Consider the following 14,168-nt stretch of genomic DNA (forward strand, 5'->3'; position numbering starts at 1 on the left):
TAAACACGATTTGTTTGCATAGGAATAAAGTACAGTTCAAGTATAGCTCCATAAAGAGAAAAATTACAACTAAATTCTGTTAATACATTTTCCCATACTGTTGCGTGCTCAGAAAGAAATATATCTCACATCTAACTTAATTAATTTTTACTAATAAACATATTTATTTAAATATTATTTTCTTACTCTCATATTTCTTCTCTTTCCCACTTTCGTTAATTTTAGGCTAATTAATAGATGCAAAGTATTACACCTATGATCATATATTTATATATTTATTATATATGTATATATTTAATTTTAATTTTATATATATTAAAATAATGCAAAAAATAATATTGTATATGTGTAGTAAAGCTTGCGTAAATAAAAAATTTTTCCATGTCCAAATATAAAACATACGAAAATAATACAAAAATATAAAAAATACAAAAAAATTTAATATTTAATTTACTTAAAGTTTGTATGACATTTTATAACGTATTATTTATCTAATTTGTTTTATATATAATTGCTAAAATAGAATCATGAAATGAGCGGTGCTATAATATTTCTCAAGAAGACTCGTATCATTTTTGCACTTCGAATTTCAAAAAATACCGCATAACAAGTGCTTAAAATGTAATAACGAGTAAATGTTATATATCGATAGGCCATGTAGCCAATTTGAAAGAGATCATCGCGTATGCGATCATTCTTTCATCGTTTATTTGCCATTGTCAAAATAATGACTGTAACTGACGTCAATAACATATGATCCGCCCGCTATATCCACAAATGTATATACATTCATATCTTTGTACTACAATTTATTTGTTTGGCTAACACCAATTAGTACGAATTCAATCTGTTCAAAAGTGATAATGTAACGAATAACACATTTTTTTATGTTATCATTTTATGTCATTAAAGTTGACATACGGAGAAAGGGCTAATGCATTACAGGTAAATAATATTGCATATTAGAAAACTTTTTCTCTATAATATAATAATAATAATAATAATAACAATTCAAATCTATGTATATTTCATAATCTATGTATATTTGACATTACGTGAAATTAATTAAATTGGCACAGACACATTATTGTGAATAACAATTATAATTTAACAATTTTATTGACATAACTTTTTAATATACTATTCATATATTTCTATATACTATTTGTGTATTTCTATTGTCTCACTTATAATAATTTACAATGTGTAAAGTATTTATTTACACATTGATTTCACGTTTCAAGCATAATACGAAGTACGGATAGATATGAAAAAGACGTTTTTAAAATACTCACTAAAGTTGACAGATTTACCGTAATAAAATTCCCAGCTTGAAAGGAAACGGGAGAATCTGATTGCATTAAGATGAAGAGTAAATTCTTCGTTATTTTGGCAGGGAATTCATACCAAGTGGTTTGATAGATAGACAAGGCTATTTCTTCCATTTGAGATTTCAGATAATGTCCGATAAAGCTATACATCATTAATTGTGTCAGAAAAGCACTTTGCACCATTAGACTTTGCGTCATCATGCCGGTATCTTTGACTTTCAACGCTATCAGAAACTGAAATCCTGAAAATAATATTTGTATACTGTTTATAAATTTTTCTTTATAAATATGTAATTTACGTGTTTCACGAAATGATTATATAAGTGACGTAATATGCACCCATTATACATAGAAGTATACTGATAAAAAATAATTGGATCAACAAAACAAAATTAATCATATTGGCGAGCTCTCTGGCCATTCTTATCAAGTAAATATGTCGTTGAATAAGTGCGTTGAAACGCTCATGCACTCGTGGGAGTGTGATATCAAAGTCAGTAAAATGGGTCCTTAGAATTTTTACTTGGCCACAAACGTGTAAAGTAATATTGAGAAATAACGCGTCATTACCTGTATAAAATAAAAATATACTGACACATAAAACACGGTACTGATATTTATTATTATAATTAGATAATGTGTATCATATGTAGCATGTAGTAATGTTATATTGGCTTTATTTTAAAATAATTTTACTTCAACTCTTACTTTTAATTTTTGTTTATCTAATTGTTATTTATGTATATTTTATACAAAATGTTTTTATAACTTTTTTGTGTCTTTTTAATGATGTCTACAATAAACATATATTTTATAATAAACATTTGAATTTGTTGTGTGTAATATTATTATGTAAAAAATACTTATATATAATTATTTATGTAAATATTTTTACTTATACATATTTTATTTCAAATCATGCAAACTTTCGAGTTTTAGCAAAGTTGATTATAATAGTTAAAAAGGATAAAATATGTTGCGTTAATGGAACTAGTAAAAAAATTAATGATATATAAATTCATATATTTAAAATTTCACAGTCAGATTTTATTTAAAGACTAAAAATACGTAAAAAGTACGTCAAACAATAAATATTACCGGCATTAGCATTAGACATTATTACCAATGAAAAAGTTTCCAAAACAACTAATAATTTGTACATGCTTGTTGGAGCATGGATGTACTCCAAAGTACATCTTGATGGTACTGGGAATTCTAATATAATATCCTCATTCGTTATATTTCGATTTTTTTCATCATAAGCCATCAAAGCGTTTAGCATATACATTGTACAACTAAAGTAACTGAAACACATTAGAGGACAAAAAATAATCCTGCCGATAAAAGCGTGTTTTCGCATGATGGCCCGCTCTTCCGTATTTTTGATCGTCAAGTAATCGCGCAGGGCAGAATTGTAATTATTAGTCAAGTTATTTGCATAAATGCGGAACGATATTATTTTTAGTATACCAAGAGTTCCGCAACAAATAAACATGAGGCAGTCCACGTTTTGCTCCGCGTTAGTGCAGCCCATGGATAACTCACAGATAGGTAGTATGACAGCTAAACCCTGTAATATGTTTACTCGTATGTAATGTTTTGTAAACAAAAAGAGAGTTTTAATTTTATGATTTTAATGATATTTATATTTAAATATGAATATCATGATTTCTCTCTCTCTCTCTTTCTCACTTTTCTTGTCTCGTTTTTTTTCCCTTCTCTCTAGAACTGATGCAAAACACCAATCATATGTTTATATATTTAAATTTAATTAATTGAATATAAAAATATCGAAAAAATGTTATTATAAATTAACAAAAGAAAGCGATGATAAAAATTGCATAATAATTCTTCACGAGCAATCAAGATTTGATACTATTGAAAATTTTGCAACATATTTATTTAATTTATTTTTCACATACATACATAATCGTTAGTTTTATGAATGATAAAATCACGACACGAGAAGTGTAATATTTATTTCAACTGGTGCTGTCTATAATATTTCTCTCAAAATATCTGTGCTATCTTTAAAAATTCTAATGTAAAGAAATAAAAGAATGTAAATTATAAAAAGAAAAATATTTCTCTTATTGTTAGATATTTTTCAATGACTTACGATCGTGTTCGATTATATTGTACGACTTATCCATTACGCTGGTAAAAACTGATTTCATCACGTGCGTTGTCAAGTGTACGAAGAAATCTGAATATGTATTAATATCGCGACACCAAAGCTTTTTTTTGTCTAAAGCATCGTTAGAAACTTTTCTGTATTGTCCTCGAACGATCGCGCGTCAATGATCATCACGTCATCAAATTCAAGAGGTGCATACCGTCCCACAGATGCCCAAGACACTACGTAATAGCGAATAAAAGTTATAAACTTGCAGCGGCCAAACGCCGATGGGCCAGACCATCAATTTGTACGGGGTCATTGCGTATACGATGTCTCTCTTCCATCGTTCACTTGCCATTGTTGAGATAATGACTCTAACTGAGACCAATAACCGATGATGTGCTCGCTATATCGACACGACGTAAGTACAATACTTGGACTCATCTTTTATTCAACATGAGAGGTATACATCCTTATCAGGCTACCCTTCACGCTCCTCACGCATCCATACATTATTAACAAAATATAGAGAACTTTACGCAAATTTGTCGCTGAATAAGAATTTATATAACAATGCTTTCTAAATTGTTGCTCGTCGAGCAAATATTTCTTTCTCTTACAAAATGTCAGAAAAAATTCTCTACACTTTCCTTATCGAACATACATGTTATGCTACAGTTTCATATTCATTCGGTTAAATATAGATTCAAAAGTTTAAAAGTGAGCATATACGTAACTTATTCTTTTCTTTATGTTACAGATTGGCAAACTAACTAATAGAGGCATTGTGGGTAAATAACATTTATATATTAAGAAATTTTTTCCATTACAGTATAATAATTTAATCTAGTAAGAATTTCATATATATATATATATATATATATATATATATATATATATATATATATAATTTTAAGATTGCTTGTAAAAGATTGATTTGGCACAAACCCTACTGTAAATAGCGAATATAACAAACATTTTTTTTTTAATAAACTATGTTTTATATACTTTTTAAAACACGCATCATGTATAATACTTACAGTTAGTAGACTTCCTTTACACGCACTTGTTATGTTTCATGTTTCCAACATTACACGAAGTATAGATAGATAGGAAAAAGAGGTCTTTAAGATACTCATATATGTTGACAAATTTATCGTTATGAAATTTCCAGCTTGCAAAGTGACTGGATATTCTGCCTGCATAAAGATAAAGATTAAATTCCTCATCAGTTTTGCAGGGAGATTGTACCAAGTGCTTTGATAGATGGAAAATCTTATATCTTCCATCTGGGACTTCAGATAACTCCCGATTAAACTGTACACTGTTAATTGTGTCAGAAAGGCACTTTGTATCATTAAACTTTTTGTCATCATAACGGTGTCATTACTTTGCAACGCTAGGATAAACTGAAATCCTGTGAAAAGAATAATTCACCCGTTAAGTACATAAATTAATTTTTATAACGTAAATTACATATTTCGAGAATCAATCTCATAACGGACATGACATTCACCCATTATACATAATAATATACTGATAATAAATAGTTCCACCAACAAAACAAAACTGATCATATTGGTCAGTTTCCTGGTCAACATTATCAGGTAACAGTGTCTTTGAATTAGCGCGTTGAAACGAGCGTAAACTCGCGGACTTTTAACATTAAACTTGATGAAATGAGCTCTCAGAATTTTCACTTGACCACAAATGTGTAATGTGATATTGAGAAACAACGCGTCGTTACCTTTATATGAAAAAAAGTTAATTAATTAATACAGAATAATATATTAGCACTCTTACTTCAATTAAAAGATATACATATATATCCAGATATACAGCAAATAATCTTCTTTTATGACAAAAAGAGATGCTTTATTTAATAAAAATTTTTTAAAAATAATATAATAATATAAATAAAATAACATAAGTAATTCTAAAATAATAAAATAATATAAATAATTTCTACACTAATATAATATAAATAATATTCTCTGAAAATTTTCCACAGTATTTGACTGATACTAATTAAATAAAAAATTACACAAGATTATGAGATAATAGATATTATTACCGACATGAGCATTAGTCGACAGTATCATCGCGATAACTTGCATGAGGCACAAAACTTTATACATGCTTGCTGGAGCATTGAAATATTTCATGGTGCATGCCGATGGTATCGCATACTCTAATATCACGTCCTCGTTTGTTACGTTGATCTGGTTTCTTTTATCGTAACCGAGGAGAGGAATCAGCCCGTATATTATACAACTAATGTAAGAGAAACATAGCATAGGACAGGAAACGATCCTTCCTATAAAGGCATGTTTTCGCATAATCGCACGCTCTTCTTCGTTCTCAATCGTCAGGTAGTCATTCAGGGCGGAGCTATAATTGTCAGTTAAGTTGTTTGCATAAATGCGGAACCATATCATTTTTAGCACGCCAAGTGTTCCGCAACAGATTAACATGACGCAGTCCACATTCTGTTCCGCGTCGGTACAGCCCATGTATAATTCAATGGAAGGCAAGATCACCATTAAACCCTGTTGATATATTTCTTCGTGTATAACATTTTGTATGTAGAAAAAAATCTGATTCGACTTTAAGTAAATTTTATTGATATTCGTATTTAAATGCTAATGATAATGACAATTTCTCTCTCTCTCTCTCTTCCTTTTTTTCTTTTCTAAAATCCGTAATTAGTTTCTTATGTCAAAAATGCTGCATTTAATTTCAACTGTATTATAAATGTCAAAGTATTGTACATGATTACATATTTGAATGTATATTCACTGTCAGTTTTATATTATTTTTGAATATCAAAATAACGAGAAGAAATGTTATTAAAGTAACACGTGTTTTGTATCATAAAAATTATTTAAATAGTAATATTATTTAAAGGAATTTTAAATAGCAATTATAATATTTAAAAAAATCAAAATTAAATATTTAACGATCTAATTAAATATGTTTAAATACGTTTTTAACATATAACTTATCTTATTTATTTCTCACGCAGTTGTTAGCCGTAAATAATTAATTTTTAAAACACACAGGTAGAATATTTTATTCACAATAATTATATATCCTTAAATGATTCAGAAAAAAACCACACATAAAATATAAGGAAAGAATCTTTCTTATAGACGTTTTCCGATTTACAATCGTACCCATTCAATCTGTTATTACAATGGAAAAAAATCACCTGAAGGTCGGCAAAAATATGAAATTGTTATCGCGACACTGAGGTTTCGTTTAGAGCAGCAGTTTTGCTTTGCAACGTAACAGAAATTTGTCTATAACGTCCTCGAACAATCACGCATCGATGATTATCGAGGTCAAACTGGAAAGATGCGTACCGCACCGCAAGTGCCCAGGGCACTGCGTAATAATGAATAGAAGTTGTAATCTTGTAGCGGCCAAACGCCGATGGGCCACGCGATCAATTTAAATGGGGTCATTGCGTACGCAATATCGTTCTTCCATCGTTCACCTTCCATTGGGTCTAGATAATGACTGTAACTGATGCCGATGATCCGCTCGCTACATTGACGATAGTGCAGGTAGGTATTCCGACTCATTTTTTATTCATTTTGAAACATATACCCGCTTATCAACCCGCCTCCATGCTCTTAACGTGCGCATTATCACAAAATGCAGAGAATATTGCAATAAAGCGTTACGTCAAATTGTCATAGTTCAGAATTCGCATGGTTATTTTTTTTTTTTTTTTCGAAATTGTTGCCGATGTGGAATAGCTACCTTTTTGTTGCATGCGAACTGTCAGAGAGAACGTTTACGTACACGTTTCACTCACTGCTTCGAGTGTATGACGTTTTATTTTAAACTGGCAGTTTTGACGTTTTATATCACAATTGTATACCATACAATTTATCTGTTGCCAGATGATAAATGACATATAACAAGTATGTAAGTAAAATACATTTTTCTTTTACTTTTTATGTACATCGCCCAGAGGAGCAAAAAGTGAAAATTAAATGTGTTTGAATCTCAAATATATATTTATATTTCTAACAATTATTGAGAGAACATAATTTGCATCACCGAAAAATAAGAAACTGACGCCTTTAGAACATTTTTGAAACTATTGAAATCTATGTAATAGAATTTACCCGCTTTTATGCGAGTAGGCACATTGGCACGAGCTATTATAAAACATAAGTCTCGCACAATGTCCGCAGGTAAATTATACCACTCGCTCAAATAAACTGCTTGGGAGATCGCTTCCGTTTTCGACGACAAAGTTTCCCCCATATAACTGTACAAGAATAGTTGTATCATTATTACATTGAACGACATTATACTCGTCCCTACCACAACAAAATCATGAATCGCCAACGACACGATAAGCTGCAATCCTGAAAAATGCTTGACATTTATTTTTAAATTAATAATTTAATTGATTTTATAAGATTAATTGTATAAAGTGGGTACAATATTGGCGATGAAAAAAGTAAAATACAATTTATTTAAATTATTGTACCTAATAAACATATGAGCAAAGCGTGAAGAACCAGTTGAGCTATCAAGATAGTATCTAGTGTACCTACAATGCCTTCGGCTAGATCCAAAAGCAAACAGTGTCTATTTGCCAGTGCAATCATTCTCATTTTATTCCAAAAACGAGTCTTCTTTCCATCGTGAAATTGCAATAATTCCAGGCTGAGTATCTCCAATTGACCGCAGAGATGCATACAAACACCGAAGAGAAAAACGTCACTGCCGACGTTTCCTATGGTTGTGAACATCAGCTGAACAGTCTGAAGAATATATATGCCGTAGCAAACGACTGGCATGTTGGAGGGACAGATCATTTCGTGAGGCAACTGCATCTGTTCCTTGGATTTTGTGACATTCTCTAAAGTTGGCGACATCGCGAACGATAAAAGCGGCCCGGCTACCAACGAGACGGTGACAAAGTACGCGGAACCCATCTGAAAGAAGAAGACGAATCTGCCCAGGTTAGTATAGCGAAGCATGATCTGTCGATGATCTTGTCTCGCAAGGCACGTCCAATTGTTAGCCGCGTTGCACAGATTTTTCAGCAGATCATCGCGATGCAGTCGTATCAGCGTTATCTTTACGATGCTCAAAGTGCTGCATGATGCCAGGACGAATTGGTCGACGAAAATACTCAGTATGCCGTGCACGTTTAAACTAATAACTATGTAGATTACCATAATAGTCTGTCGACATAAATAATACGTGAAATTGATTTATTTTAATTTTATCCCGCGCAGAAAAGAATTTAAATGCACGTTTACAAAATATTGATTCAATCTTAAAAGCAAGATATAAAACTTTCAACAAGCACAAACTGGTCAACAATATAATACATGAAGGTATTTTAATTAATTTTTATATGTTATCTGGTTTTCTTCTTATATAAATTTAACTTAATTAAATTTTCAATTATGTAAATATAAAAACTTTATGAGCTAATTAGTTAATATTTAGCAAAAATTATATATAAGGGTATTTTTATTCTTATATTTAAACTTTGTGACAAAAATTAATAAATTATATATTAAAATTTAGTTAAATAAATTCTTTATAAATTATGAAAAATATTCGTGTTTGTCAAGAGGAAAAAAATAATGTCAATACATGTTACCATGTAGCGTTATCGATTGTGCATAAAACTGTGTTTATGTGTTTATCTGCGACGGCATTAAATTCAAAAGGACTGTTTTTTTATTGCTTTGATTACACAAAGAAATATATATGTAACATTTTACTTCACACCTATTATTACTGAATCAGAGACTCTTTCTACGATTGGGAAACTTTGTATTATAATTTATGCAGTCACGAAATGGTAGTTTTAGATAATTCTTATATGTAATATTATCAAACTGTTAAATTTACCTGTATGATTGTGAAAATCAGGGCACGAAAATTTGCAAAATTTCGATTACTATCCAACGGCCACGAACCTATTGTCAACATTGTCTTCCTATACAGAGAAAATTCACGAGCCATTTCCTTGTTCCATATCTTGGACACCATCCTCGCATGTTAAGGGTCGCGTAATCAATAAGGGCAGCCAGGAGAACTGAAGCAGCATTCATTTATTATTGATCGGGATGCACTTTGCTATGCACCCCAAACGTACTTTTACGTACAGTCTTTATTAAGTATTAATATATTACTTTTAACCCTCTGGTCGGCATCGATTATTTAATAAACAATTTCATGAATACCCAGCGCTAATACGTGTCATTGATGCAACAGCTTAATATTAGTGCATGTGTTACTTTCCGATCTAGGGTTCTCACCCAGTTGCAGAATTTTATCACATGAAAACAAAGTCTTATCGTGTTGAAAAGTTCACGATCGTATGACACTGATCAGCTGAAGGAACACATCGTGGAAGCCTATACACGGATAAGTATTTTCTTCTTTCTTTCTCAAATTTAATATATGAAATGCAATATCAATGAATAGATTTATTAGACTATTTTTATATAATACATACAATTAAATTTTCTCTCTTTCGATCCTACCTTGCGAAATATATATTTAGCTTACTGTAAATATAAACTAACATAATACTAGTTATATATATATATAATATAGGGTGTCCCGAAACTACCGGATCATATTTTAAGAGCAGATTCTCTGGCCAATTTGAAGACGATTTTTTCTCAGGTAAAATGTCGAAGCATCAATAATTTTCGAGTTATAAGCGATTGAAAAAGAAGACTTTTTTGCAAATTAAACTTTGTGGAATTAAAATATTAACATAATTAAATTCTTTAATTAATTTCAGATGGTTTACTTTAATAAAATTTTAATTTAAAGCTTAGTAACAAAGATATTTAATGACAAAAATTGGAAGTTTGCAAAAAAATGATGACTTCCCTCGACATTTTCGCTAAGGAAAAATCGTCTCTAAATTGACCAAAGAATGCGTCTTTAAGTATGATTCGGGACACCCTGTATATATATATATATATATATATATATATATATATATATATATATATATGTGTGTGTAGAATCAATTATACATATATATGTTGTATGCTGATAACGAATAATTGTATGCTGATAACGAATAATTATATTGGCAAGGCAAAGCTAATCATATCGGAAGTTTCATTGTCATTCTTGTCAAGTAACAGTGTCTTTGAATTTAGATATTTTATTGAACAAGATATTTTATATTTTATATCAAAATATTCTAACTTTCGAGCCTAATAACTCGAAAAGTATTTAATGAAAAAATACTTTATTATAGCGTTTTGAAAAACTTTCGAGATAGTAGTTTTGATAAGCTAAAAATGTGTAATAAGAAATAGAAGGGTCATTTGAAATTTTTAAGTTGAGTCTCTCTTGCACCCCCTTGAGGGGATAATTCCCTTAAAAGAGTAGGCCCTCGAAATGATTGAACACATGTTTCACGATTTTCCAAATTTTAAGCAGTTTCCGAAATATAGAGGTGGGAACTGATAGAAACTTTACAGAAACCCTGTATATTTATTTATCACCTACTTTTATGCTTTCAACGTATCACGACAAAGTGTAGAAAACTGTTTTTACGCAAAATTTTTGCTAAGAAAAAATTTACCCGATTACATTTTTTATTTTTGCTATAAAATATCTTTTTATTGCAGTAATGATTATAGAGAGAATCGTGCTTGTTTCGATTATGTACATATATGTGTAGATGCATTATTTTCTTTATTTTATTTTAATATTTTTTAAATTAAATGATATAAATTTAATTTATTTAAATATAAATCTGTCTGTTGCAGATAAATAATTATTTATCGTATATTAAATTGAAAGATTAATAGAGAATTATGTGTGTCAGCAAACTTTTCTTCTCTTGATTTTAATATAAAATTTATTATTATTAATTTTATAAAGAAATATATTTATTAAATAACTTTTCATAACTAGTATTCTTCACTTACGGAGAATTTTATTGTAAATTATTTTTTTATGAAAGAAATTTTTTTAAAAATCCTTCATATCTTTATTTACAATATTTTTCTAACAATGATAATTTTTTGCGATAAGTTTAAAGCATGTAATACTTAGTTTAGTTGTTTGGTCCTTGTTTTTCAATCATAACACGTAAAGCAGATAAATAGGATACTGCTGTCTTGAGGATATCCGTGAACGTGGCACGTGTGACGTAGAAAAACTTTCCGGCAGTCAGACGAATAGGTACATTTGTTTTTATCATAATAAACGTTAAATCTTTTATCTCGTTGATCGAAAAATCGCACCAATTGCTGTCATAAACCGCGAAGGACAAGGCCTCACTTTGATCTCTCAAATTATCGCCCGCATACGAGTATAGAAAGGATTGCAGCAACATGACAATCATTATCACAATGCTCTTCGTTGTCATAATTGTGTCGTGAATATGCAAAGATTCCATGAGTCCGAAACCTTAAACCAGTATAGTTCTTTATTGATTTTTTCCGCGTTGTATTTTTCAGGCTATACGATATGAGAAGTATTTTACTCGCAAAAAGAATTAAACAAATTTAATTTTAACTACAGATGACTGCAGTATTTTAATGATATACACAGAAAAAAAGAATATTCTTACTTTGACAATATCTTTAGTTTCAAAATGTAAATCTTGAAATGAGATTACATTGCGTTAAATAAAGAAAAATTGCTTGAATGAAGACATTTTATATAATTTGACAAAAAAAAATATATCCTTGTTATTTAAGAATAATTTTCTTGACTGGAGAGAAAAAAATGTTGGATAGAAAATAACACATGTTCAAATCGATAATTATAATTTTTTTAGAGTTAAAATAATTATTTTATTCTTGAAATGACATTTGTAGCATTAAAATAAGATTATAATATATATAAATTTTGATTTGACACTTACTTTTTTTCTGTGTATATATAATGTTCTTATATAACAAAAATGTTTACAATAAAAATTGTAATATACAAAACTATACTTAGTTAACTAACGTTAGTAAATTCATTATAATTATTTTTTATTGCAAAATACATGTATAATTATGTAGATATATAATAGAGACATAAACTCGAAATATTATCATAATATATCGATTATTTTACAAAAAAAAATTTGAAATTTTTCTTTTTACAATAAAATAATTATTTGTATAACATTTAATTAGAGGAAGATGTAAAATTTTTCAAACGTTTTATATATATTTTGTTTTCACATTTTTTTGCATTAAATAATAATTAAAAAATTTAATCAGAATTATTATATATATATACATATAATATTATAATTCTGATTAAATTGTTTAATTAATTTATATTAATACCAATAAATTTAAAGTTTTCTTTATGCATAAAAATATAATAGAAATATGATAGAAATGTCTCGCGAACCTACCTGTTACGCATATCAAAATGGCACTGGTAAAGATCTGAGTCAAAATTATAACATTATAAGTATCTTCAATAGTCTCGGTAAGCATTATCAGTTGTCGATGTCTGATTACGAGGTCCTCAACAATGTTACGCTTTTTGCGCTTGTGACTGCGCTGGCCGATCTGCCGGAAATCGATCATCAAAAGTTCGAGCTGTCCACAGAGATGCATTGTGATACCAACGAAAATTCCCTCCGTACAACAATTTCCGGCGTATGTAATAAACAACTGAATCACTTGATAACATGTAATGAGGACGTACTGAAGACTGCTGACAGACTCGAAGAGACAGGACGTCGGAAGGTAAAACGTCCTCTCGTTAGCAGTCACGACAGGCAACAGTCGCAACATGTACAACATAAAAGCCAAGAATCCGGAATAAAATAGGGACAACGATATCATTCTCGCCATGCGTGCGTGGTACATCATGATCTCGCGCGAACTCGCGCCCTCGACGTTACACCAGTCCTCAATAGCGGAAAATAGATTGATGGACAGGGTGGATCGTTGCACCCGCAGCAGGATGAGTTTGACAAGTACTAGCATCGCGCTTGCGGTTACCACGTACGTATCAATCGGGTCGCCAGAGGAATTCTCGCAGGCGAGGTAGACCTCCATCAGCAGTGTTATCACTAGCAAAATCTGGAATAACGCTATGTTAATCATCGCGACTGATAAAAGTGTCTGTAGATCTCTCTCTTTTTTTATTTTTATATTCGTAGAGATAAAAAAAAAATTCAATTTTTCTGTCTTGACTAAAAATGATTATTTCCCATATATTTTATAATACATTAAACGGATTATTAAAAAATTGTAATATAAATATTTTTAAATATTATGAAAAGGTTGCATTATTTTGAATTATAATAATTAATATCATATTTGATTATCTCTCATTAATTTTAAAACAATAGACAAAATAAAAATAAATATTCTTCTCCCTTATTCTTACCTCGCTTACGACCGCAAACAACCACCGTAGCTTTGAATAAAGAGTGTCATCATCAATCGGCCACACTCCTACGGGCCATGCCAAAGTCTTGTAACTCGACAATGCGTAAGCAGCATCCTTGTTCCAAAACACCATCCTCGAAACTCATCACGAGACGATTCCACACCAATCTCTCGTAGATGTACATCTTTAATAGCGCATATAGCAATGTAATTAAGCATTGATAGTTTTTATCAATCGATTTGTCACGCTGATATAACGCGTGTACTCGTAGCATCTCCCCCTCCTCATCCATCTTAGCTGTCGCTTATCCTAAAACTATCGATTCTCGCGAGAAGACAGTAGAG

General features: G+C 30.1%; 2 protein-coding genes across 2 annotated transcripts; both read right to left on the reverse strand.

The window, feature by feature from the left end:
- Positions 1 to 1,187: 1,187 nt before the first annotated feature.
- On the reverse strand, positions 1,188 to 7,051 carry LOC140672082 (uncharacterized). Its single transcript, XM_072903921.1, has 8 exons — positions 6,816 to 7,051; positions 5,525 to 5,999; positions 4,967 to 5,197; positions 4,586 to 4,867; positions 3,668 to 3,852; positions 2,430 to 2,901; positions 1,671 to 1,901; positions 1,188 to 1,573 (listed from the first exon to the last, which is right to left on the reverse strand). Exons 1-8 carry the CDS (start codon positions 7,035 to 7,037, stop codon positions 1,233 to 1,235), a joined length of 2,439 nt encoding a protein of 812 aa, XP_072760022.1. The 5' UTR covers positions 7,038 to 7,051; the 3' UTR covers positions 1,188 to 1,232.
- A 157-nt stretch (positions 7,052 to 7,208) lies between these two features.
- LOC140672034 (uncharacterized) lies at positions 7,209 to 13,974 on the reverse strand. Its single transcript, XM_072903827.1, has 6 exons — positions 13,822 to 13,974; positions 12,833 to 13,511; positions 11,534 to 11,883; positions 9,346 to 9,495; positions 7,961 to 8,663; positions 7,209 to 7,835 (listed from the first exon to the last, which is right to left on the reverse strand). The coding sequence occupies exons 1-6, from the start codon at positions 13,954 to 13,956 to the stop codon at positions 7,495 to 7,497; spliced, it is 2,358 nt and encodes a 785-aa protein (XP_072759928.1). The 5' UTR covers positions 13,957 to 13,974; the 3' UTR covers positions 7,209 to 7,494.
- Positions 13,975 to 14,168: the final 194 nt, after the last annotated feature.

This window comes from Anoplolepis gracilipes, chromosome 12 (genome assembly GCF_047496725.1).
Source record: "Anoplolepis gracilipes chromosome 12, ASM4749672v1, whole genome shotgun sequence".
In the NCBI taxonomy this organism is placed as follows: domain Eukaryota; kingdom Metazoa; phylum Arthropoda; class Insecta; order Hymenoptera; family Formicidae; genus Anoplolepis; species Anoplolepis gracilipes.